General features: G+C 33.9%; 2 protein-coding genes across 3 annotated transcripts; both read left to right on the plus strand.

The window, feature by feature from the left end:
* The first annotated feature begins 1,993 nt into the window (after positions 1 to 1,993).
* On the plus strand, positions 1,994 to 21,168 carry LOC133175497 (uncharacterized). Of its 2 annotated transcripts, none has more exons than XM_061310611.1 (11): positions 1,994 to 2,071; positions 2,345 to 2,415; positions 5,439 to 5,653; positions 5,894 to 5,986; positions 6,844 to 7,056; positions 8,291 to 8,478; positions 15,584 to 16,072; positions 16,184 to 16,233; positions 16,948 to 17,048; positions 19,106 to 19,234; positions 21,014 to 21,168. In XM_061310611.1, exons 2-11 carry the CDS (start codon positions 2,352 to 2,354, stop codon positions 21,041 to 21,043), a joined length of 1,572 nt encoding a protein of 523 aa, XP_061166595.1. In that variant the 5' UTR covers positions 1,994 to 2,071; positions 2,345 to 2,351; the 3' UTR covers positions 21,044 to 21,168. The 2 variants fall into 2 exon arrangements, with proteins under 2 accessions (XP_061166595.1, XP_061166596.1); XM_061310612.1 differs by having other exon boundaries at positions 16,196 to 16,233.
* LOC133175499 (vesicle transport protein SEC20-like) lies at positions 2,409 to 3,224 on the plus strand. Its single transcript, XM_061310613.1, has one exon. It carries the CDS (start codon positions 2,527 to 2,529, stop codon positions 3,202 to 3,204), a length of 678 nt encoding a protein of 225 aa, XP_061166597.1. The 5' UTR covers positions 2,409 to 2,526; the 3' UTR covers positions 3,205 to 3,224.
* Positions 21,169 to 22,473: the final 1,305 nt, after the last annotated feature.

Consider the following 22,473-nt stretch of genomic DNA (forward strand, 5'->3'; position numbering starts at 1 on the left):
CCTCCCCCTCCTTGTCTCAGTTTACTGTCATTTTTTCTGTTATAGATGTTTTAATTGAGTAGGATTATATATTTTTAAACGTTTGTGCAAGACTCCCCCCCCCCCTTATTTTACATTCATGAGTACCTTCTAGGACAACATTTTGGTCACATTTAGGATAGATTTAAGAATTTGTTGGGACGGATTTCTTTAATTAGAATAATCTAACTGTATCTCGGGACAAACCTCCACCACAGCAGGTCCGCAGAACAATATCATTTTAACGATATAGGATTTCTTGTAAGACATGACTAAAGAGAGATAACCTTACACGTTAATATTGGGGGGGGGGGGGGTTTCTTATCTTCTTAATTATTCAAAACAAAACTTTCTTTTCAATATTTATACACTTGAGCTTCTTTTTTTAAATAAGCATTATTTATAAACATGTACATATAAACAACTGAAGACTCGACACACGTAAAAAAAACAAAGAAAAAAGAAGAAAGGGGAATTTATGAATAATCGTCAATTTTAATTATCGCACGAACAGAGTTTGTATTATACATGTAGCTCTACCGCATAGTATATTCATATAGTTAATTTGTGAATATCAGGCAAATTTAATTGAATTTTTTTTTTTACTTAAAAATATTCAGTGATTAGATTGCATGAACATGTGTCGTTTTCAACTTTTTTTTTCAAACACTGAAAATTTAGCATAAAAAAACATTGTTTTACAATTAAAAAAAATATTATTCCGGAAACTATATTTGAGGGTGAAATCTCGCTATGAATGGGGGGGGGGAGACTGGCTATATAGTGAGACTTCTCCCCCGAAGACTGGCTATATAGTGAGACTTCCCCGGGAGAAGCCTCCCTATATAGCCAGTCTTCCGGGGGGGGGGGGTCTCACTTTATAGCCAGCCTTTCGGGGTAAGTCTCATCATACGACACCGGGACCATGAACACCCCCTGGGCATAAAATACTTTGAAGGTAAACGGCATGTTTTGAATCTACTTTTGCCACCTATCTTTTGGACTTTTCTTTTATTACTTTAGGGTTCTCGTTCTCAGTTCTTCTTGAATATTTAGGACTAATCTTAAAAACTTTTGTCATAACAAGTGCGTTAGTCTATTCTGATGAATATCCAGGACTTATAACTAAAATTCTATACGATCACGGGAAATCAATAAACTTTTGAAAAAGACACACAGTTTTATCATTGCATGGCTTACATATCCCTAGTGAAAATTTTCTTTCTATGTTCTCTCCCTCTTTTTTTCCTTTTTGCCCAATTTTCCCACCTGTCTTCTGCGTTTGTTAACTGGCGACATAATTCCAACATATGTACTTAGTTTACATTAAAAAAAACTTTTTAACTTGATTATATACTGTTCGTTATCTCCATATTTCATATATCAGTAATGATAATATTAATAACCACAAATTCATATTTAAAAAATATTTTGTACAAGAGCAAAAATGGCCCACTTTTTAAAGAACTATTTTATACGTGAGTCTGTTTGAGAACTCTTTTTTTTTATAAGAACTCTTATACTGCTTGTGAGTTGACACATGTGTACGTAGTGCGCGTTAAATCTAAAAATGATAATGAAAAGGCTAGAAAGTGTCCATTTGGTTTTAACGTGCATCATTCAGAACAATCTTTTTTCTATCATAGATAACCGTTATGTTACGTTTGTGCTCTGACAGATAATTTAATGATTATATTGCCATATTTGGAAAAATGAAATATGTATTAAATTCTTATTGATCGGGATCGTAGTCCCAACTCTTTGCGGAAAAAAGAAAGTTTTTAAAACAAAATAAAAATAAAATGAAGTATATTATAGCAACTTTTGTTTGTTAATCAAATTTACTGTTTAATAGCTTACCATATTGTGTATTTTGATATATATATGCATATTCTCAAATGTTAGTAGTAATCTAAAATAATCGCACAAGTGTGTTATTCAAATCGAGGTTTTTAGACTTATCCTCAGTGCTTGCGTGGAGAAAGAGCTGGAGAATATGCAAGCTTGAATGAGCTGTACTTGATCATAATCATTCAGATTGGATGCATGAAAGGTGAAACATCTTACTTAAACGACCATATTTAAACCAATTGATTATGTGGGTTTTTTTGGTCTCATAACGATATCGAGTTGATGAATGATATGGGCTTTTCTGGTGTCCCTACGAACCGGCGTCAATCATTTGAACATCTGTTGAACGTGTATTGTATTATTTGTAGCTTGTTTCATAGATATAAAGCAAACTATGTCTATGTTTGTAGTAAAAATATATTATTTATCATTAAAATGAGAATAAGAGTAATTTATTTCATAATTCCTATTTCAGATAAAGCATGGAAGAAATAAAGTGGATTTTAGAATACTCTGTGAGGAACCAGCTAAAAACAGTGACAGAGGGTACTGTATTTCATGTTTAAATCAACAACTCTAACTCAAACATCTTTCTTTCTTTATTTGTGAATTTTAAATTAGAGTTTTTATTGGTATAACATTGACATATCAACGAAAATGGCTGCCGAAGATTCCGAAGTGAGGTCTTGTCTTCAAGAAATTGTGAAGCTTGATTTAGAAATAAAAGCTCTTATCCAGGACATTCGTGAATGTGCTTTGACGGAAGACATTTTAGAGGATCTGAACAAAGATGCGAGGCTGAAAATTGGAAAACTTCAGAAGAAAATTGAGGACTTGGAGGTTTTTGGAATCGAAGCAGATCTGGAGGAAGACCGACAAGTTATCATGCGAGATGTGGAAAACCACAAAGACAGATTGTCGAACATCATCACTTCCCTCAGGCAGTCCAATTTAACAGCCAAATTTGCCATGGAGAAGGCAAATACTGAAAAGTTGATGACCTCTAGAGGTTCAGGTGCAAGACAGAGGGGACGAAATAAAGAAAGCTTAGTCAAACAAGCAAATGCAATTACGGAGAGTTTATATGGCATCAACAAGAAATTGACAGAGCAACTGAGTCAAAGTGAGGCTACGAAAGGGACATTGATAAAGAGTTCTAATACAGTTACGGATACAATGGAGGAATTCAAGAATATGGGAGCTCATATAGGAACTTCACAAAAATTGCTGTCAAAATACAATCGTAGACAACTAACAGACAAATTTCTGATATTTCTTGCTCTAGTTTTTTTCATCGCAACTGTTTTATACATAATAAAGAAAAGGTTATGGTAAAAAATCAAAATTATCTTTTAGAACTTTGTTTGATTCAACTGCAAGTTGATTCACATGCATTGTTTATAGACATAATCATAATTTGCTATTTTTTGTTTGAAAATTAATGTTGAAAATCAATATGGCACATTTTAATGCTTGTGATTTGTATAACATTGTGACTCTGATGCAAATGTTATGGTTTGGGCCATGAATATTTAGAGTTGTGGGAAACTGCCGGTCATGCCAACAAAACCAATTAAAAATGCATGTGACCAGTAAAAACGCCATCAATGTCAGTCCAAATGACTGGCCTTTTTTTTTGGTTTTGTTTTGTTTTGTTTTTCCTGTTATTATCGGCACTTTTCCAGCCCAATTACCATACAAAATATAAAGTACATTTGCGCAATACTTTTTCTTTATACATAAAACCAGGTAAAAAACATATGAAGTAACAGATGAAGACAAAGCTAAATATGAAAAATCTGAACAGAAAGAATTCAAACACAGTTGGGGCAAGCATTTAAATTTAGTACTCCCAACTGTCCCAGATTTCAGTTTTTCATTGATCATATTGATATATTTATTATCGATGCACAGAATTTCTTCAAATTTCTCAGATACATTTTCTAGGTTGATATAAATTCCCCACTGCATAAATGTTTCAACAAAATTATGTATACTATACTGAATTAGCATTGTCACCTGTCAAAATGGTGCACCTGCTAAAATCTTTCCAGACTGGCTTATTTTGTCTTCTTGCCAGTCTGAATGACTGGCTATCTGAAAAAGTTTTCCAAAACTCTGGATATTGGCCTGACTAGTGATGCAGAGGTCCCAGGTTTGATTCCTGGTCCAGCCATACATGTTTTCCTTTCCTGTTACATAATTTATCCTAGTCACGGCACCATATCTGTAATGGGGAAGGGGAAAATGTATGGCTGGTCCAGGAATCAAAACCTGCGATCCCTGTATCGGTAATCAGGGGCTCTACTTTCTTAGCTATCCAGGCTGATATCCATGGCCCAAACCATATTGCATATAATTTATTGATGAATTAAATTTCGAGTATGTGTTCACTTAACATGTCTAAATGTTGTTCACAAAGTTCAAATTCTGTAGTTAAACTTATTTGTTAGTGGATATACTACAGTAATTAATGGATTAATTTATTATGAAAATGTTCAAAGAAAATGTCTGAATTATTGTGAAAATTATCAGAATCTATAGTGCATGTACATAAGGAAAGGTAAATTATCTGCAAATTAATTAATAAATTATGAAATACAGTCATTTATTCTGATTTTTTTTTTTCACAGTCATTTATTCTGATTTTTTTTTTTTCATAAGTTCTTTCGTACATATATCATCAAAATTTATTTCTGGATGTTTGATAATTCTGGTTTCCTTTCGAGAAATTTTGATATAGATGAACTGTACATTTGTGGAAGGGGGCATTTTGTGGGTCTGCAAAATGGATAGTTTTTGTATGAATTATTTTCCCTTCAAGTTATTTCCTTTGGCCACCATCATGAAGGTCAAACTAGTGAACTTTCCTCTTTGAGAAACCAATTTTAAACATGTATACATGGCAGAAATATAAGGGCCGACATCTCTAAAATACTATAATTATGAATTAAAGAAAGCTTTTGTTAACACATTTGTAAGAAATTTTGTGTTAATCTTCCCCATTTTGCCCAGTACCACAAGATTAAATTGGTTGGAATAATGAAGGAATCTGGGCTTGTTGACCTCCAGTATGGTGACCAACGGGAAATAACTCTTGCTAAAATTGCATCTATCATAAAGTAACTATACAGAACTGAGCAGTAAATCTGTAATTTTTAGGTCAAAGGGAGAATTTGAAGTATACAAATTTAGAAATAAAAAAACCTTTTACTATTTTTGAATACAATATCAATATTTAACTGAGGAAACCTGAAAAATATTACCGGTACTAGCATCTTTAAAAAAAAAAAAGCAACAAAAAAAACAACAACATGGTTTTGATGTGCACTGTGAAACTGTCAGTTTTAGGATTCTGAATCTAACATTTATAGGACCAGGGAGTTAACTTGAAAAGTTATCTATAACTCAAAGAATTGTAAATTTATTATATGGTTTTCAAGCTAGGTAAGAGAAAGTAGAAAAAGATTATTTAGTACTGGGGACATCTTAAATTTTGAAAGGCTTAACATTGAATGACACCCTGTAAAGCTATCTACTATATATGATATTTTAATACTTTTATCTAGCTGTGTTGTCCCAATTTGATGGACAGTTGTCTGCACTGGGATTATCTGATGTCCAATTGGCTTGCGGTACATTACACGACATTGTCCACAATTTCCTGTCAGATCCAATCAAATTAGAGCTTGCAGTAGATCTTATGGACTTCATTTATATGTCTTGTCCCGAGGCAGTTGTGTTTAAACTCTATTCTAAACTAGTTGTAGGCCTAAAAATGCAGGTGAGTACTGGTAAAGCCTGTGTTTTCACTTTGTATATCATGAAATCAAAAGAGATTCAAATTCTGATAATTGTTTATGATGACTGTCATTGACTGATATTTAAAAAAATTAGTTATTTAAAATTCTGTAAGGAAGCATTGGAATTTAAAATTCACAATATTTTCATGTGCAAAAATTATGTGGGTGTAACATATGTGCATGATAGACAGTGATGATTCCTGAATTTTTTTTTTCCTTAGATTTTGCTACAAATGCTGAAAAATAAAGACAAGGACTGCCTGACAAAGCTTATGAAATACTTCCCCCGTAGGAAGCCAGAATTCCCAGGAGTGGTTTGTATATTTGCACAATACAATACAGTAAACAGTGAATCTCCAAGAACTTCCAAATATTGCCATCCTCGCAAGCCAGGGGTCCTGAGTCAACACGTTGTCGGACCCCTGGCATATTTTATTCAATATTTGTGGGCTGACTGTAGCGACGTCTTTTGGAAAAATTACAAATCTTGATAGTTTTACTTATCTCTCAACCAATTACATTAAGCCATACTATGATAAACAACTTGTATCACATGCATTTGAGGTGTCAACTGAATCCTTATCTAACTATTTATGAAAGCTTTAATTTGATTGGTGGTTCTCAATGAGAGAAGCAAGCCCACGAATATTGAATGAAATATGCCAGGGGTCCAACGCAATGTGTTGACTCAGGACCCCTGGCTTGCGAGGATGAAATATTGCATTCATCCTATTACGCACTTCGAGCTCCTAGAAAAATGGGGTACTTATTGTACTCCTAGCTTCTATAAAACTTATACTGTGTTACATGTACAAGACATGTAAAGTATTAAATCAAACGGAAACATAATTTTATAAAGACATCCCTATCAAAAATGCATTTTAAAAAGTGGTGCATGCTTTTACATTCTAAATATAGCAAGTATAGCTTTTTTTCAAAAAAGCTTTGTCTTCCTTAGGAACAGCCTTAAATAGTAAACTGACATAAATGAACCAAGATGAATTATTCATGAGAAGTTCTTGGCTTTGTACTTCTGCAAACGTTTTTCACAGACCATGAGTAGGCCTACCATAACAAGAGACCCATGACCTATATTTTTTGTTTGTTTTGTTCTGGGTTTTTTTCTTCAGATACATGTATTGCATTAATTAAATCATTTTATTTCTATTAGTGTCCTCAGCAATTGTCTCGCCTACACATGGTTCACACAAACTTCCGAAAATTTTACCTCCCTCTACTTGCCAATAGCAGACGAGCTGAGGCTTACTTCCGTGAGGAGTACTCCGAAGAGTATGGAAAAGAATTTCATGAAGCCTTGCAGAAAATGTGTAAATGGTTTGTGGACAAGATTCAGAGTTATTTTCCTGAGCCTATGTTATCGCAGGTAAAGTAAAAATGTTCTATCAGGGATTTATCAGCCTAATTTGGGAAACGCCATTTTTGGGGAATTGGGAAAAAATTATCGGCTATTTGATGAAATTGGGAAAAATTAAAAATGTTGCGTAAAACATGTATTCAGGTGTAATTAATTTTACATGATATCTAATTTGGGCAATTAAACAGATAATTAAATATGATCCAACGTCATCATACAGGTTCAATTATGAAAATATAATAGACTAATAAAAGTAAAATCGACTTCAATAAGTATAAAGTATTTATACAACTTAGGGTAGTACATGTGTGTATGAGATTCCAATTTAGGTCATTATAGAATCTGTTTCTGGAGATTATAAACCTCCTGCAAAAAATTATACTAAGTACAAATTTTCTCAAAGTCCTCTTTTAATATGTATTAATGCATTGAAAATATATTTCTCTATCTGAAATAATACCTTCAGTCCCTTCCATTCACCCGTAGATCAATAGAGTAGGTGGAAATAACTTAATAAATCTGTATAATTACACAATATCACCATTTTCAGAAAAACGGAGGAAATTCGGTTTAAAAGTTGGCGATGTTTTTTACATGTTTTTCAAACAAGCGTTATGACTGTAGCTTTCCTAAATGAGTTAAATAGATGTACAGACAGTCTGACAGTTTTACTCTGTGTTTTTCCCAAATAATTATATATATTATATATATTGTCCACTAATGGGAAAAAATACTGCCATATTGGGAAAAACTGAACTCATTTTCAATAGGGAATGGGGCCAAATTTCGGCTCCTGAGAAGGTACTGATAAATCCCTGTCTATCCCCCCCCCCCCCCCCCTTTTCAAGATTTCTAAATGGATAATTTTGATCACATAGGGACTCTTCAAAATCTTTTCATAAATGTTACTTTTCTTGGTTAGATCTTCTTCTATTTTGCATTTGATAATAGAGCAACTATATAATAAAAGAAATATGGTTGACCTTCTGTATTTTCAACATCCATGGATATGTCAAAGTGAATTGGAAGTCCCAAACATTTTTTTCATCATGTATTTTAACCTCAGTATCTTGAATCTGCGGATATCTTCAAGTTTTTCTTGACCCATTGAGTTAGAGATAAGGAGGTTTGACTATATTAAAACTGTTAAATAAGTTCAGTACTACATGTAATTTGCAGACTGTTTTTTATATTTGGTTGATCTGTGCAAGCAAAAGAATAAAAATATAAATGTTTCTTTAAGATATTAGAAAATCCTGACATCTTGAAAGACTGCCAGCACTCTCCAGAAATCCAGATGTTAATGGACATAATCCAGGACAAGTCCACTTTGACCTCTGATGACCTTCTGGAATTCCTCACAATGGTGGATCCCTCAAATACCCAAGACCGGGTACAGGTCCCCAATACATTTTCTTTATCACCAAGAAGGTGATTTTCACAATAATTTTCTAGTCAAGAAATGTAAATTATTTGTTTCTTGTTGAAAGTTTATTCCATATCCACTGTTAAGGTTTTTCATACATCTCAAATGTCACTTTTCAAAACTGTGAATAACTTGCTAGTAAGTTTTCTTAGTTAATATTGCATTTACTGAAATATCCATTAAAATATTGTCAGCATGGCAGGGTTCAACACTTACAACGTAACTTTAAAAGCATAGTAGCCAGCAGTGCTAGCAATTTAAATTATTGTTCATGAATTACATATAGTTGTCCTTAAAGGACAACTACATAATACCTAGTTGTGAAGCAACAAGGAGGGGGGATTCCTCCTCCTGCTGGTGGGGTTATGGACAGCCTCCCTGGAAAAATTATGAAAATTAAGGATGCCAAATTCTGCATTCTGGCTCTATTTTAGTACAAAATTATGTCACCTTATAAATGCAAGTAAAAAGACATTTTTCCTTTTGAAAGATTTCACATTTTATTTTGTAAACCACTCTTTTCAAGGTTAATTCATTGTCTATGTAATTGCATTGCTTGTATCCTCTGTTTTTACATTGGATTTTCAAACACTTAGGCGATATAGATTATTGATAGACCGAACCAAAACAATACTGGGCAATAAAAAAGTTGACAGACTTATCTGAAAAGTTGATTCAAATGTTATTTCTTAAACCTCGCTAATAAAATCAGAATTTGTACTTTTTAGCTCACCTGAGCTGAAAGCTCAAGTGAGCTTTTCTTATCACCCGTTGTCCATCGTCCGTCCAGCTGTCCGTCTGTCCATCCGTCTGTAAACTTTTCACATTTTCAACTTCTTCTCAAGAATCACTGGGCCAGTTTTAACCAAACTTGGTACAAAGTATTCTTGGGTAAAGGGGAGTTTAGATTGTTACAAGGGGAGATAATTAAAAGAAGACAAAAATAGGGTGGGGTCATTAAAAAATCTTCTTCTCAAGAACCACTGGGCCAGAAAAGCTGAAACTTAAGTGGAAGCATCCATTGTTTAAATCATGACCCCCGGGGGAAGGGCAGGGCCACAATAGGGAATCCAAGTTTTACATTAAGAGGGCTGGGGGGTTGTGGCCATTTTCAGACTATATTGATCTTCTTTAGAAGAAGAGCTCCATATAAAGATGTACAAAAATGATCAAATTTTAAAACAAAAATGTTTGAAATTGATAGTTGACAGCTTAAGATATCATATCTAAAAAATTAAGTTATATCTGATGGTAAATTTGTTGACCCCCAGCCTCTTTAAAATACTTAAGAAAAATCTTTAAAAATCTTCTTCTCAAGAACCACTGGGCCAGAAAAGCTGAAACTTATATGGAAGCATCCTGGGGTAGTGTAGATTCTAAATTGTTAAATCATGACCCCCGGGGGTAGGGTGGGGCCACAATAGGGAATCCAAGTTTTACATTGAAATATATAGGAAAAATCTTAAAAAATCTTCTTCTCAAGAACAACTAGGCCAAAAAAACTAAAACTTATATGGAAGCATCCTGGGGTAGTGTAGATTCTAAATTGTTCAAATCATGACCCCTCGGGGTAGGTCAAAGCCACAATAGGGAATCCATTTTACATTGAAATACATAAGAAAAATCCTTTAAAATCTTCTTCTCAAGAACCGCTGGGCCAGAAAAGCTGAAACTTAATTGGAAGCATCCATTGTTCAAATCATGACCCCCGGGGGAAGGGCAGGGCCACAATAGGGAATCCAAGTTTTACATTGAAATACATAAGAAAAATCTTTAAAAATCTTCTTCTCAAGAACCACTGGGCCAGAAAAGCTGAAACTTATGTGAAAGCATTCTGGGGTAGTGTAGATTCTAAATTGTTCAAATCATGACCCCCGGGGGTAGGGCGGAGCCACAATAGGGAATCCAAGTTTTACATTGAAATATATAGGAAAAATCTTTAAAAGTATTCTTCTCAAGAACCACTGGGCCAGAAAAGCTGAAACTTAAGTGGAAGCATCCATTGTTCAAATCACGACCCTCGTGGGTAGGGCAGGGCCACAATAGGTATATTAAAAGGGGGGAAATCTGGTAAAGAACAGCATGGCCAAAGTTACTCAGGTGAGCGATGTGGCCCATGGGCCTCTTGTTAGGTCACCTGAGTCACTCAGGTGACCTATTGCTACCTGTTTTCGTCCGTCGTCATGCGTTGTGCGTCGTCCGTCGTGTGTTAACATTTGAACATTTTCAGCTTCTTCTCTGAAACCGCTAAACCAATTTCAGCCAATTTTAGCATATGACATCTATGTGTGAAAGGGAACAAAATTTTTGAATTTCATTGCCCCTGCCCCCTTGGGGCCCTAGGGGTGGGGCTTAAACCACCAAAATTAATGGAATCTTTAAAAATCTTCTTCTTTACTCCTGGACATCAAGCAGTCAAACTGTTGGCATGATTGTAATAAGCATTGAGCCTTCTACCAAAATTGTGAAATTCATGGCCCCAGGGTCTGGGGTTCTGGTGCTAGGGTGGGGCTATATAGATCATATAGTGAAAGTGCATTACTTCTTTTAAATCTTCTTCTGTACTCCTGGGTATTATTGAAGCAAATTGAATACATAATTATGATAAGCAAGGGTGACTCTACAAAAATTTTGAAATTGATGGCCCCTGGGTCAGGGGTTCTGGTGCTAGGGCGGGGCTATATAGATCATATAGTGAAAGTGCATTATTTCTTTGAAAATCTTCTTCTCTGCCCCTGGGTATTATTTAAACAAACTAAGTACATTGTTATGATACGCAAGGATGCCTCTTCCAAAATTGTGAATTTCATGGCCCTAGGGTCAAGGGTTCTGGGGAAAAAGGGAGGGGGGGGGGGGGCTCTATTGATTATATAGTGAAAAAGCAAAATTTCTTTGAAAATATTCTTTTCTGCTTCTGGTTAAAAAGCAAAGAAGCTAAGTATATAGATATGATGAGCAAGAGTGCTTCTTCCAGAGTAGTGAACCCATGGGCCACGACCAGAACAGTACTGGGTGAGAGTCTGACCCCTGGGTCAGATGCGCTGGTGTAATGGTGGGGCTCTTGATAATATAGTGAAAGTCCATTAATTTTATGAAATAATCCTGTCTGCTCCTTAGTGTTAAGCAGATAAACAAAGTGATTACTTATGATGAGCAAACTTCTGATCCCAGGGTGAGAGGCTCTGGTGTTTCTCGGTGGGGAGGGGGGGGGGGGGGGGGGGGCTCTATTGATAATATAGTGAATCTGTAGTAAAAATGCTTATTATTTATTCATTATTTCTTTAAAAATCTTCTCTGCACTTGGGCATATCAGAGGCAAAAAGAGTAAAAGTTTTAATAAGGAAGGGTATTTTTACCAGATTTTTGAACATCAGGACCATTTGGTCAAGTGTTCTGGTCCTGGCCAGGGCTCTATTAATTTGTATTCTACTGAGAGGAGTTATTCCCCTTTGCCATTTACTTTTGATAATTAATCACTATAATGTACTTGAAAGGTTAATAGAATAAGAGAAGTATGCAAGAATTTTTATTGTATAATACAAAAAGTCATTTAATAGTTTCATAGTTCACAAAATTTCATAGTTTTAATGATCAGACAGACTTGTAAGTAATAGATAAATAAAAATGAGACAAAAATAATTTGTCTTATTAAATGACCATCAAAGACCAAGAGAGGCCAATGTGAGAGATTTCAACAAGGAAATAAAATAGTACAGAAACACTGATAGTTTGTTAATATATGTTGTTATACTGTATGGTGAGAGTGATAAATGGGGAACAGATTAGAACCTAATTTATGAACTGTTAATGAATACTAGACTAATTATTTTGTTGATCCTGATCACCCTATTTTTCTTGCTTTTAGGCAACAAAGCTTCACCTTTCAGTTAATTTTATAGTCTATGGATCCTCTAAATTGTTGTATTATACTCAGGTGACTGTTAAGGCCCTTGGGCCTCTTGTATAGTAAAATTGCATTAATTCTTTGAAAATCTTCTTCTCTGCTCCTGGGTATTAAATAAAGTAACTAAGTACATAGTTATGATGAGCAAGAGTGCTTCTTCCAAAATGTGAAATTCATGGCCCCAGGGTCAGGGGTTATGGTGTTAGGGCGTGGCTCTATTGACTATATAGTGAAAATGCATCAATTCTTTGAAAATCTTCTTCTCTGTTCCTGGATATTAAATAAACTAACTAAGAACAAAGTTATGATGAGCATGGCTGCCTTTTCATAAATTGTGAATTTTATGGCTCCTGGGTCAGGGGTTCAGTTGTTTGGGTGGGGCTCTATTGATTATATAGTAAAATTGCATTAATTCTTTGAAAATCTTCTTCTGTGCTCCTGGATATTGAATAAACTAAGTACATAGTAATGATGAGTTATGATGAGCATGGTTGCCTCTTCCAAAAGTTTGAATTTCATGGCCCCTGGGTCAAGGGTTCCAGTGTTAGGGTGGGGCTCTATTGATTATATAGGGAAAATGCATAAATTCTTTCAAAATCTACTTCTCTGCTCCTTGGTATTATTCAAACAAAGGAAGTGCATGGTTATGATTAGGAAGAATGCCTCTTCCAAACTGTGAAATTCATGGCCCCTGGGTCAGGGGTTAGGTGAAAGGGGGGGGGGGCTCTATTGATTATATATTGAAAATGCATAATTTCTTTCAAAATATTTTTTTCTACTACTGGTTATAAAGCAAAGAAACAAGTGTATAGTTATGATAAGCAAGGGTGCTTCTTCCAGAATTGTGAGTTCATGGCCCCTGGGTCAGATGTTCTGGTGTAAGGATGGGGCTTTATTTATTTAATAATATAGTGAAAATGCATTTCTTTGAAAATCTTCTATGCTTCTGGGCAAACAGAGTAGAAGTTTTAATATGCAAAGGTATTTTTACCAGAATTTTGAACACTTGGACCATTTAGTCAAGTACATATTCTGGTCCTGGCCAGTGCTCTAGTAACTTGTATTCTGCTGAGCAAAGTTATTCCCCTTTGCCATTCAGCTTTGATAATTAATCACTGTAAACAATGTATTTGAAAGGTTAATAGAATACGAGAATTATGCAAGAATATTTATTGTATAATACACAAATTACTTTCACAGTTTTAATGATCAGGTAGGCTTGGAAATAATAAATGAATAAAATTGAGAGAAAAATAACTTTATCTATTTAAATGTTCTTCAAAGGCCAAGAGAGGCCAATGTGAGAAGTTATAATATGGGGTTAAAAAAATAGACATTTTGTTAAGTAGTCTGCATAGTAATAGTGATAAATGGGGGACACATAGATACTAGACCAATTATTTTGTTGATGCTAATCATACTATATTTCTTGCTTTTGGGCAACAAAGCTTCATTTATCAGTTTATGGATTCTCTAAATTGTTGTATTGTACTCAGGTGACCGTTAAGGCCCTTGGGCCTCTTGTTAATGTCCCCTGCTATTTTATTCTTAGGGACAAGCCTGTTATCTTAACAATTGCTTTGAGTTAAATTTCAGTAGCCCCACAGGACAAGCTTGATGACTTGTTTAGTAACACAACCTCAATTTTCAGTTGTCCCATACTAGCAGGTTACCATTAATGTTGAACCCTGCTTTGATAAAAAGATACTGGTATATGACTTTTGGGCTGAAAAAGCTATATAAAAAAAAAAAAACTACCTATATAAAAACATTATATTTTGGACATGCTTGACCATCTTGAATTCTTGAATGGAACTGGAAACAGATTTTTACATTTCATGGCCTTAATGTTGTTGCATTAGTATGACTGGTTAATTGATACAAGTACATGTTGTTTAAAAGATTTTTTTGTTTAAAGCCATAAAAATATATAGAGAATACACTGTTTATTTTAAAATGGTACCTATCCAACAGTTTTTGTTTGATCTGATGAAAACCTTATGCAAGATACATTATACTACAAATCAAATTTTATGTCAGTGATGGTTTTTACTGTTTATTAAAATATTAAATGCATTGAATCCCTTAAATCATTTCAAAATGCTTCTTGTACTAAAAATTTTGTTTGAACTAATTAAAAAATGGTAGAGAGATGTAGAGTAAATTAGAATGCTTAGTTCTGTGTATCAGCTTTCACTCCATAAAATGATTTTGTTGTATTGGTAAATGTTGAAAAATTTCTTCAATTTTTATACCCCTTTTGCAAAGTTGTGGGATATTATATTTCACGTTTGATGCCTAGGTTTTCAACCATGCAGTTGCAAAGTCTTGAATGCATTATTTTATCAAGTGTGTAGTTCACAAGTTGGGAAGCAAATTATATGATGGTCTCAAGGCCAAAGGTCAAGGACACCATGACATTTGCATGTAACTTTTATTTCCAAATGATATCGGGATTACATTGATCAATTGTGAGTTTTTACTTATTGAGTGATTATTACATGGAGGATGATCAGTATCAATTTCAAAAGCAAGATTTAAAGGTCAAGGTCATTATTTCAGATTTCATCTTATCATGGCATTTTTTTAAAAGAGCATGAGACTTAATAACCTAGATTCAAGAAGTTGGGCCAAAATAAAATTGTTGTTTGTTTGGAATTGCTTCCTGTCTCATTGAAATGACTCTAGCTGAAAAAAAAAAAATTTGACTTACTTTAAAAACGCAGATTTTTTTTAATTTAATCAGTTCTTGGCCTGTTATCACATGCACCACCAAAACACAGTTAGTGTCAGATCTAAGCAAAAACAGAGTTCTTGGTTGTTGAAAGATATTTTTACAAAAATCTGAAAATAATGTGTTTTTATATCAACAGTTTTAAATTTAATATCAATTTTGAAAAAAAATAAGTTCTGAACCTCCCAGATGGCAATTCCAAACAATTTTTTTAAAGGATTTTTCATTTATTATCAAGGATATGATGTATCCTATATTAAAAATAATGTAAAGAAGTTTTAAGTTATAATAGCAAAGAAGGGACTTGCTAACATGATTTTAAACAAAATATTAATAAGTTCTAGGAACCCATTTTTAATAATTCCAAACCAGTAGAGCTACTTGAACATGCAAGACTTTTGGTCATATAAAATGTTTTGTCAGAAGCTTATTATGATTGAAAATTTTACATGTATGTGATTCTGTTTTTCAGATGCAGTGTAGAGGATGGAAATATTGTAGCGATTAACTGTTCTAAAAATCGAAATAGTCATTGTACTTCATGTACAGACAAAAATTGCTCAGGAATTGAAAATTTTACTTTCATTATATCAGAAGGAAATGAACTTGAAAAATCTAGGAATAGTTTGTATCATAAATCTGTTGAGAAAATGCTTTTAAATGTTACCTCAGGTAGAGGTGTCCGCAATGAAAATTTTACACAAAGAAAAATGACAAAAACAACATGCCAGAAATCTCCAGATTCAACTGTGATAACTTCTGAACGTTCCAAATCTTCATGTTTTCACGAGGGTCAGATATGTGAGGATCTGAATACTGCTTTGTCCTCAGAGGAAATGTCCTCAGTGACTCCTGAGGAGCAGTCATCTGGGAGGACACTACCTTCTGAGAGGTCTTCAGATTGTATTGTAATTACATGTGTGTCACCTTCAGAGGATGTGAACAACAAAACAGAAACAAGGTTAACACCTAATAGTCTTAGATTATTGTGCATGTCTTCCAAGTCAAGAATTTCAGATCTGTTCTGCTCTTATTTATTGACTTTGAAACTACATTTGTAACAAGTGATTAGGGTATATTTCAGGTGTCATAGGGATAAAGATGTGGATATTGACATGACAGGTGAGAAAATTAACTCATAAGGACTAGTAAGAACTCGAAATTTCAATATTTTGATCTGTTTATTTACTGTAATAGATAATTTCCCAATTTATGTACAGTTCAAAATAAGCATATTTATATAATATTATTTAATAAACATATTTATAAAATTTATTCAAAACATATATATGTTAATATATTATAATATGTTAATATACATGTAATTCTTTTCTTGAAGTGAAATTCTTCTTGAAGATTTTATGTATTGATTTAAAAATATTAACAAATACTGTTTTTCATAAATAATTTTTTCTGAAATAAAATAAAAGACTACCTGATTCTGAATAAAATTTTTAGTGCCAAAATCTTTTATTGGCAACCAAAACAATTTTTCAATTTTCTGTGAAAAATTTAAAAAAAAAAAAAAATCCTTAAAAATAATGAAGAGCTTTTATCAGTCTCAATGCCTGAATCGCAAAAATCATATTTTGAAAGAGATATTAAAAGATCTATTTTTAAAAAAAGTTTTGATGTGTTGAGCGAGCCACCATAATCCTTCAAACAATATACAGGTATTTCCATTAAAAATATCTAGAAATTAAAGTGGCATATTCCTCGTACTAGTTCATCAGATATATTAATAGGTGAAAATAACATTTCAACAATTTCAGGCAATTTAATTTCTAAACATTGTATTGATTATTTTTACAATTTTTTCTTCCTTTTTTTTGACAGGGGGAGATATACGTATGATGACAATGGAAGAGCTTAGTGATACGGAGTTGTCTGTGTCAGACATTGACAGGTTCTCGGACATTGAAAATGACAACCAGCAGGTAAAACTAACAACTCATTAATGTACAAAATAATGCAAAGAGTACTGCAGATCACCAAATTTTCATGAGATCTTATTTTCGCGAGATAAGTATTTGGTACTTTTAAGCGGGACAAAATTTTCACGAATTCTTGTTATTGCTGTGTACAAGCTATGTTTAAAAAAATTAAAGATGAGAACAAAATTTTTGCGAGCAGACAGTCTCACGTAATTACGCAAAAAATAAAGTTCTCATAAATAAAAAGTGATTTAATGTATGATCATATCTGTTTTTCAGTCTGTGTACCATATAAGGACGTTGGTTTAAAAATATGAATTTTAATTCAAGGTCTTTGAAGATACATGATGAAAATTTAACAGTTTGTTTGTTGAATCAAAGGGCCGGTAGAGGAAAGTACATGTATATCAAAAATTGTTATGGGCACTGGCAAGGGTGACAACTAGCTTAAAAACCATAATTCTTGTTTTAGTGTTCCACTCTTGATAATATTTATTTGTATTATACTTTCATGTAAATTAGTTGAATCTGATCCGTCGAGAAACATTTGTTAAAAAACACAGATTGAAATGGTATTCGAGGGGTGAAAATTTTCTATGTTACACTCGACTACATGCAGTATTTATATAATATTAAATGAGTTATTCTGCCTTTCGGAACTTTTTTAGGAATGTCTCGAAGCAGATTATAAAACAGCGTAAACTGACCCAAACCAGGTTATACTCGAATAATTTGGCCAAGAATTAGAGTCATTCCTTATAATTTAATTTTAAAATCATTAAATAACTATGGGTGTAAAATTTCATTGCTTTTTATTAGTTCAAATTTGCCGCTAAATAATACAACCGTAGTAACAGAAGTAACGGAAGTGATGGGAAGCGAGGGGAGGTAAAAACTGATACATACCGTATATACTCGCCTATAAGTCGGATTTTTGGGAGTTAAACTTTGGTCCAAAACTCCATGTCCGACTTATAGGCGAGTTATAAAAAGATTGGTATTATAGAAGGTCTATCCCTCTAAAATAAGCTTCAAAAATACAACCGACTTATAAGCGGACCGACTTATAGGCGAGTATATACGGTAGGCCTAGCAGCCTTGTTGTTTGTATACATGTGGTAAGATCGAATTATTGTTTGAAGTTAAAGGTACATTTATTAAATCTGGAATTTTCCATGAATCCCGAGGACTGGAAATGAGAGGATTGTATGGATACAAATGATTCAGCTGGTTGTCGGGGGGGGGGGGGGGGGGGGGGGGGGTCCCCATACCAAACCAGGTTATACAGAAATAATTTGTGTTCCTTTTTGGATATTATCCAATCAGAGGCTAGAATACAAACAAAATTAAATTTTTTAAAGGTAAACTGCTATTTTGTGTTTGTTTACTTTGATACACATCAATCAGCTACGAAGAAGGGGAAAAAATGATCATTTTCAATTTTGATTGAATAACAAAAAAAATATGATGACTTCTGGAGCATATATGACTTTTGTGGTTTAAGGAAAAAATATTGGTTGGGGGGGGGGGGGGGGGGGGGGTTACGGGTTATTGGAGGTGGTAAGTTGTTAAAAAAAAAAAAAGGATACAGACTGAATATGTGTACAAACTGCAGTATGTAAGAGCCTACTACTTTACACTTTAAACTTGTCTTAGCTCAAGTAAGGATAGTATATACTGTAGATTACTAAATATACGTGAGGAAAAAATTATTGCGTAATTACGGGAGAGGCACCACTCACGAAGTAAAATTACACACTTTTATTTTTATGTTGCTTTAATGTATGTAAATTATCTAGATAAATCACCCATTCGCGTAATTAATTTTTCTCACGATTTGACGCCCTTGGGCCATTTCGTAATATTAAGTACTCGCGTAAAATAAGGAATCTACAGTATGTATGGGTACATGCATAAAGAGTTGAAGAATTTGTGAAAATTATATTTTTTTATAAAAACATGCCCAACTTGGCAAGGATGCAAATAAGCATCTTAACCCAAGGTCATTTTTAATCAGTGTTCAGGATCTTGAAGAGATACATGTTGAAATTTATTTGCAGCAAGTTGAGTTTACCTCGGATTCATCTGGTGGTGAAATTACTTTAGAAAGATATCAGGTGCCAGACATAAGCCGCCATAAACGTCAACAATCTACACCATTCTGTGTCGTCAAGTTGTTTAAAAGCCAGGTAAATATTGTCTTTTTATAAGTATCAAATTTTTGTTACATTGAAAAAAAATGTGGAAGTATGCATATTAGACAATTAAATATTGTGAAGATATTTCAAATTGCTAATAGTTCCTTTTTAGCTCACCTGAGCTCAAAGGGCAGGGCCACAATAGGTACTACGGGGGGGGGGGGGGGGGGGGGTTCAGGTGAAGAACAGCAGGGCTAAAGTTATTCAGGTGAGCATTGTGGCCCATGGGCCTCTTGTTTAATACTGTAAAATCACCTTTTCTTGGAGTCAAATTTTTGTTGTTTGAGGATAAAATATTACTTTATAAAGATTTACATGATATTGAAGTATGAAAACTTTAACATTTCCTGGTGGACATGAATCTCTGGAATTCATCTTCATACCATGATGATAATGAAAATTATACCCCAACAAAAATTATTCTTCAGTAGCATTTCAATTAAATCTCACTTATAATTCTCATGAGGGATATCTGGTACCAAGTATTGTTTCCTGAAATTGATTTTTTATGCCCCGGATCGAAAGATCCCGGGGGTATATTGTTTTTGTCCTGTCTGTCTGTTTGTCTGTTTATCTGTTTGTCTGTCTGTCTGTTGTCAACTTTAACCTTGCCCATAACTTTTGATTGGTTGGAGCTATGACTTTCATATTTCACATGTGTATTCCTTGTGACAAGACCTTTCTTTGGGTACCATCATATTTGACCTTTTGACCTTGGAGTTTGACCCACTTTTGCAAAATTTTATGAGACTTTAACCTTGGCCATAACTTCTAAACAGTTGGTGCTTGGGGTTTCAAACTTCACATGTGTATTTTTTGTGACAAGGCCTTCCTTTGGATACCAACAACTTTGACCTTTTGACCTTGACCTTGGAGTTTGACCTACTTTTGAAAAACTTTAACCTTGGCCATAACTTTTGATCAGTTGGTTCTTAGGGTTTCAAACTTCACATGTGTATTCCTTGTGACAAGACCTTCCTCTGGATATCAACCACTTTGACCCTTTGACCTTGACCTAGGAGTTTGACCTACTTTTGAAAAACTTTAACCTTGGCCATAACTTTTGAATGGATGGAGCTAGGGCTTTCATACTTCACATATGTAATCCTTGCAACAAGACCTTCCTTTGGATACCAACCACCACTTTGACCTTTTGACCTTGACCTAGGAGTTTGACCTACTTTTGAAAAACTTTAACCTTGGCCATAACTTTTGAATGGTTGATGCTAGGGCTTTCATACTTCACATATGTAATCCTTGTGACAAGACCTTCCTTTGGATACCAACCACTTTGACCCTTTGACCTTGACCTAGGAGTTTGACCTACTTTTGAAAAACTTTAACCTTGGCCATAACTTTTGAATGGTTGGTGCTAGGGCTTTCATACTTCACATATGTAATCCTTGTGACAAGGTCTTACTTTGCATATCAACCACTTTGACCTTTGACTTTTATTTAAAAAACTTTAACCTTCGCCATAACTTTTGAACAGTTGTATCTAGGTTTTTCAAATTTCACAGGTGTATTCCTCGAGACAAGACCTTTCTTTGGGTATCAACATTTTTTATCTTTTGGCCTGGATTTTGACTTGCATTTGAAGAAACTTTAACCTTCGCCATAAGCTGCCATACGGGGGCATCAGTGTTTCACAAACACATCTTGTTTTAACTTTGTAACAATTCTAAATTTAAAAGAGAGAATATTATACCAAGTCTTCAGATACATACATGTACATGTAGTTCCTCACATATATCTTTTTTTTTCTTTCAGGTTTTCAAGAATCACAGTATATACTCTTAAAGAAGATTGAATCCCATTTCTGGAGTGTTGTTTTTTAAAACATTTATTTGTCATTTAATGGGTAGCATGTTGAAATATTTGAATTCACCACAAAAATATTTTAAATAAAATGGCTGTTTGTTCAATATTGACCTTGTATATTTTATGACAAAGTAGATGGACTGAGTTGCAAAACTTAACCAGTGTCATCCAAAAGCAACAAGTTTTTATGTCTGAAAGTTATAAGTTTAAACACATATGTAGGTAATCAAAGATAACAAAGTTCTCCTTGAGAAATGTCATCTATAAATGTTGCGAAGTTTCACTCTAAACAAATGTTTTGATAGTGTGCATCCCAGTGAAGTGCAACATCTATGCAATACATGAACTGTAAACCAACTTTTATTTGCGTGCTAGAAATATCCGCGAGTTTTGCGGCGTACTTTAATATTCGCGAATATTAATTGCCATGAACCATTAATTTTGCTTTGTATTTATTAATTGCCGCGGATTGATTTCAAACTGACAGATCATGAATAAATTAGATGACACAAATAATAGTTGGTTTACAGTATTGTTTTTGTCTGGGTAGGATTTATAGTACTTGGGAATGGACCTACTCCTTAACTTAAACCTGTTCACTCATCCAGAAAATGTAGGTCAGATCCAACATTCCAAGGACAGGTACTAGTTTATGCATTTTTTTTTTTGGCCCCATATCATATTATTATAAAATAATGGGTTAAAAATTTATTGATTAAAATTCAAAAACATCCCTAGAGGCATCATCCATGCAAGTTTAGGCATCATAGTGCTTATGGTTATTTTCGAATGAGCCTTACTACTAAAACATTAAACTGCTCCAAAAACTTTCTGTTCCAAAAACATAAACCTGGTCGATCTTCTGCAAAACATTCATATTGGCTGAAAATGCAGCATCTGAAACCTAACTGGTACAATGAAACATTATACTAAAAGCATCATCCATACAACTTTGATCAAAATTTGGAAACAAATCTGCTCCAGAAACTTAAACAAGATACTGGTATGCTTACAGATTTGAAGTTTCCTGGACTTCATCAGGGCAAGCTACAAATGTACAATATTTACATTTCCAAATATATTTCCTTAAGAATCTTTGCAAATTAGAAAAAGTTCATGTTCTCATGAACTACCGTGGGATGAGTAAGAATATTTCCATTGTGATGTGATTGAAATAAAAAAATAGTGCAAACTTTTTTTTACAAAAATGCTCGTTGAATGACAAAAATATGTGGCAAGTCATTAGAAAAATAATGTTAATATAAGTTATGAATTTAATTTTTGAGAATTCATGAGACACATGAACTATGCTTCACGCCGCTTCATGAAATATGCCGGCGTGAAGCGTTGTAGTTCGTGTCCTCATGAATTCGCAAAAATTGAATTCATCTCTTGAGCCCTCTCTACAC

The sequence above is a fragment of the Saccostrea echinata genome, unplaced genomic scaffold, assembly GCF_033153115.1.
Source record: "Saccostrea echinata isolate AGI-Se365-2 ecotype Australia unplaced genomic scaffold, CSIRO_AGI_Sech_v1 ptg000062l, whole genome shotgun sequence".
NCBI classification, from domain to species: domain Eukaryota; kingdom Metazoa; phylum Mollusca; class Bivalvia; order Ostreida; family Ostreidae; genus Saccostrea; species Saccostrea echinata.

Coding starts and splice junctions, on each gene's coding strand:
- LOC133175499 (XM_061310613.1), top strand. CDS start 2,527: ATGGCTGCCGAAGATTCCGAAGTGAGGTCTTGTCTTCAAGAAATTGTG.
- LOC133175497 (XM_061310611.1), top strand. CDS start 2,352: ATGGAAGAAATAAAGTGGATTTTAGAATACTCTGTGAGGAACCAGCTA. Junction 2,416..5,438: donor GCTAAAAACAGTGACAGAGG/GTACTGTATTTC, acceptor ACTTTTATCTAG/CTGTGTTGTCCCAATTTGAT. Junction 16,073..16,183: donor AACAACAAAACAGAAACAAG/GTTAACACCTAA, acceptor ACAAGTGATTAG/GGTATATTTCAGGTGTCATA.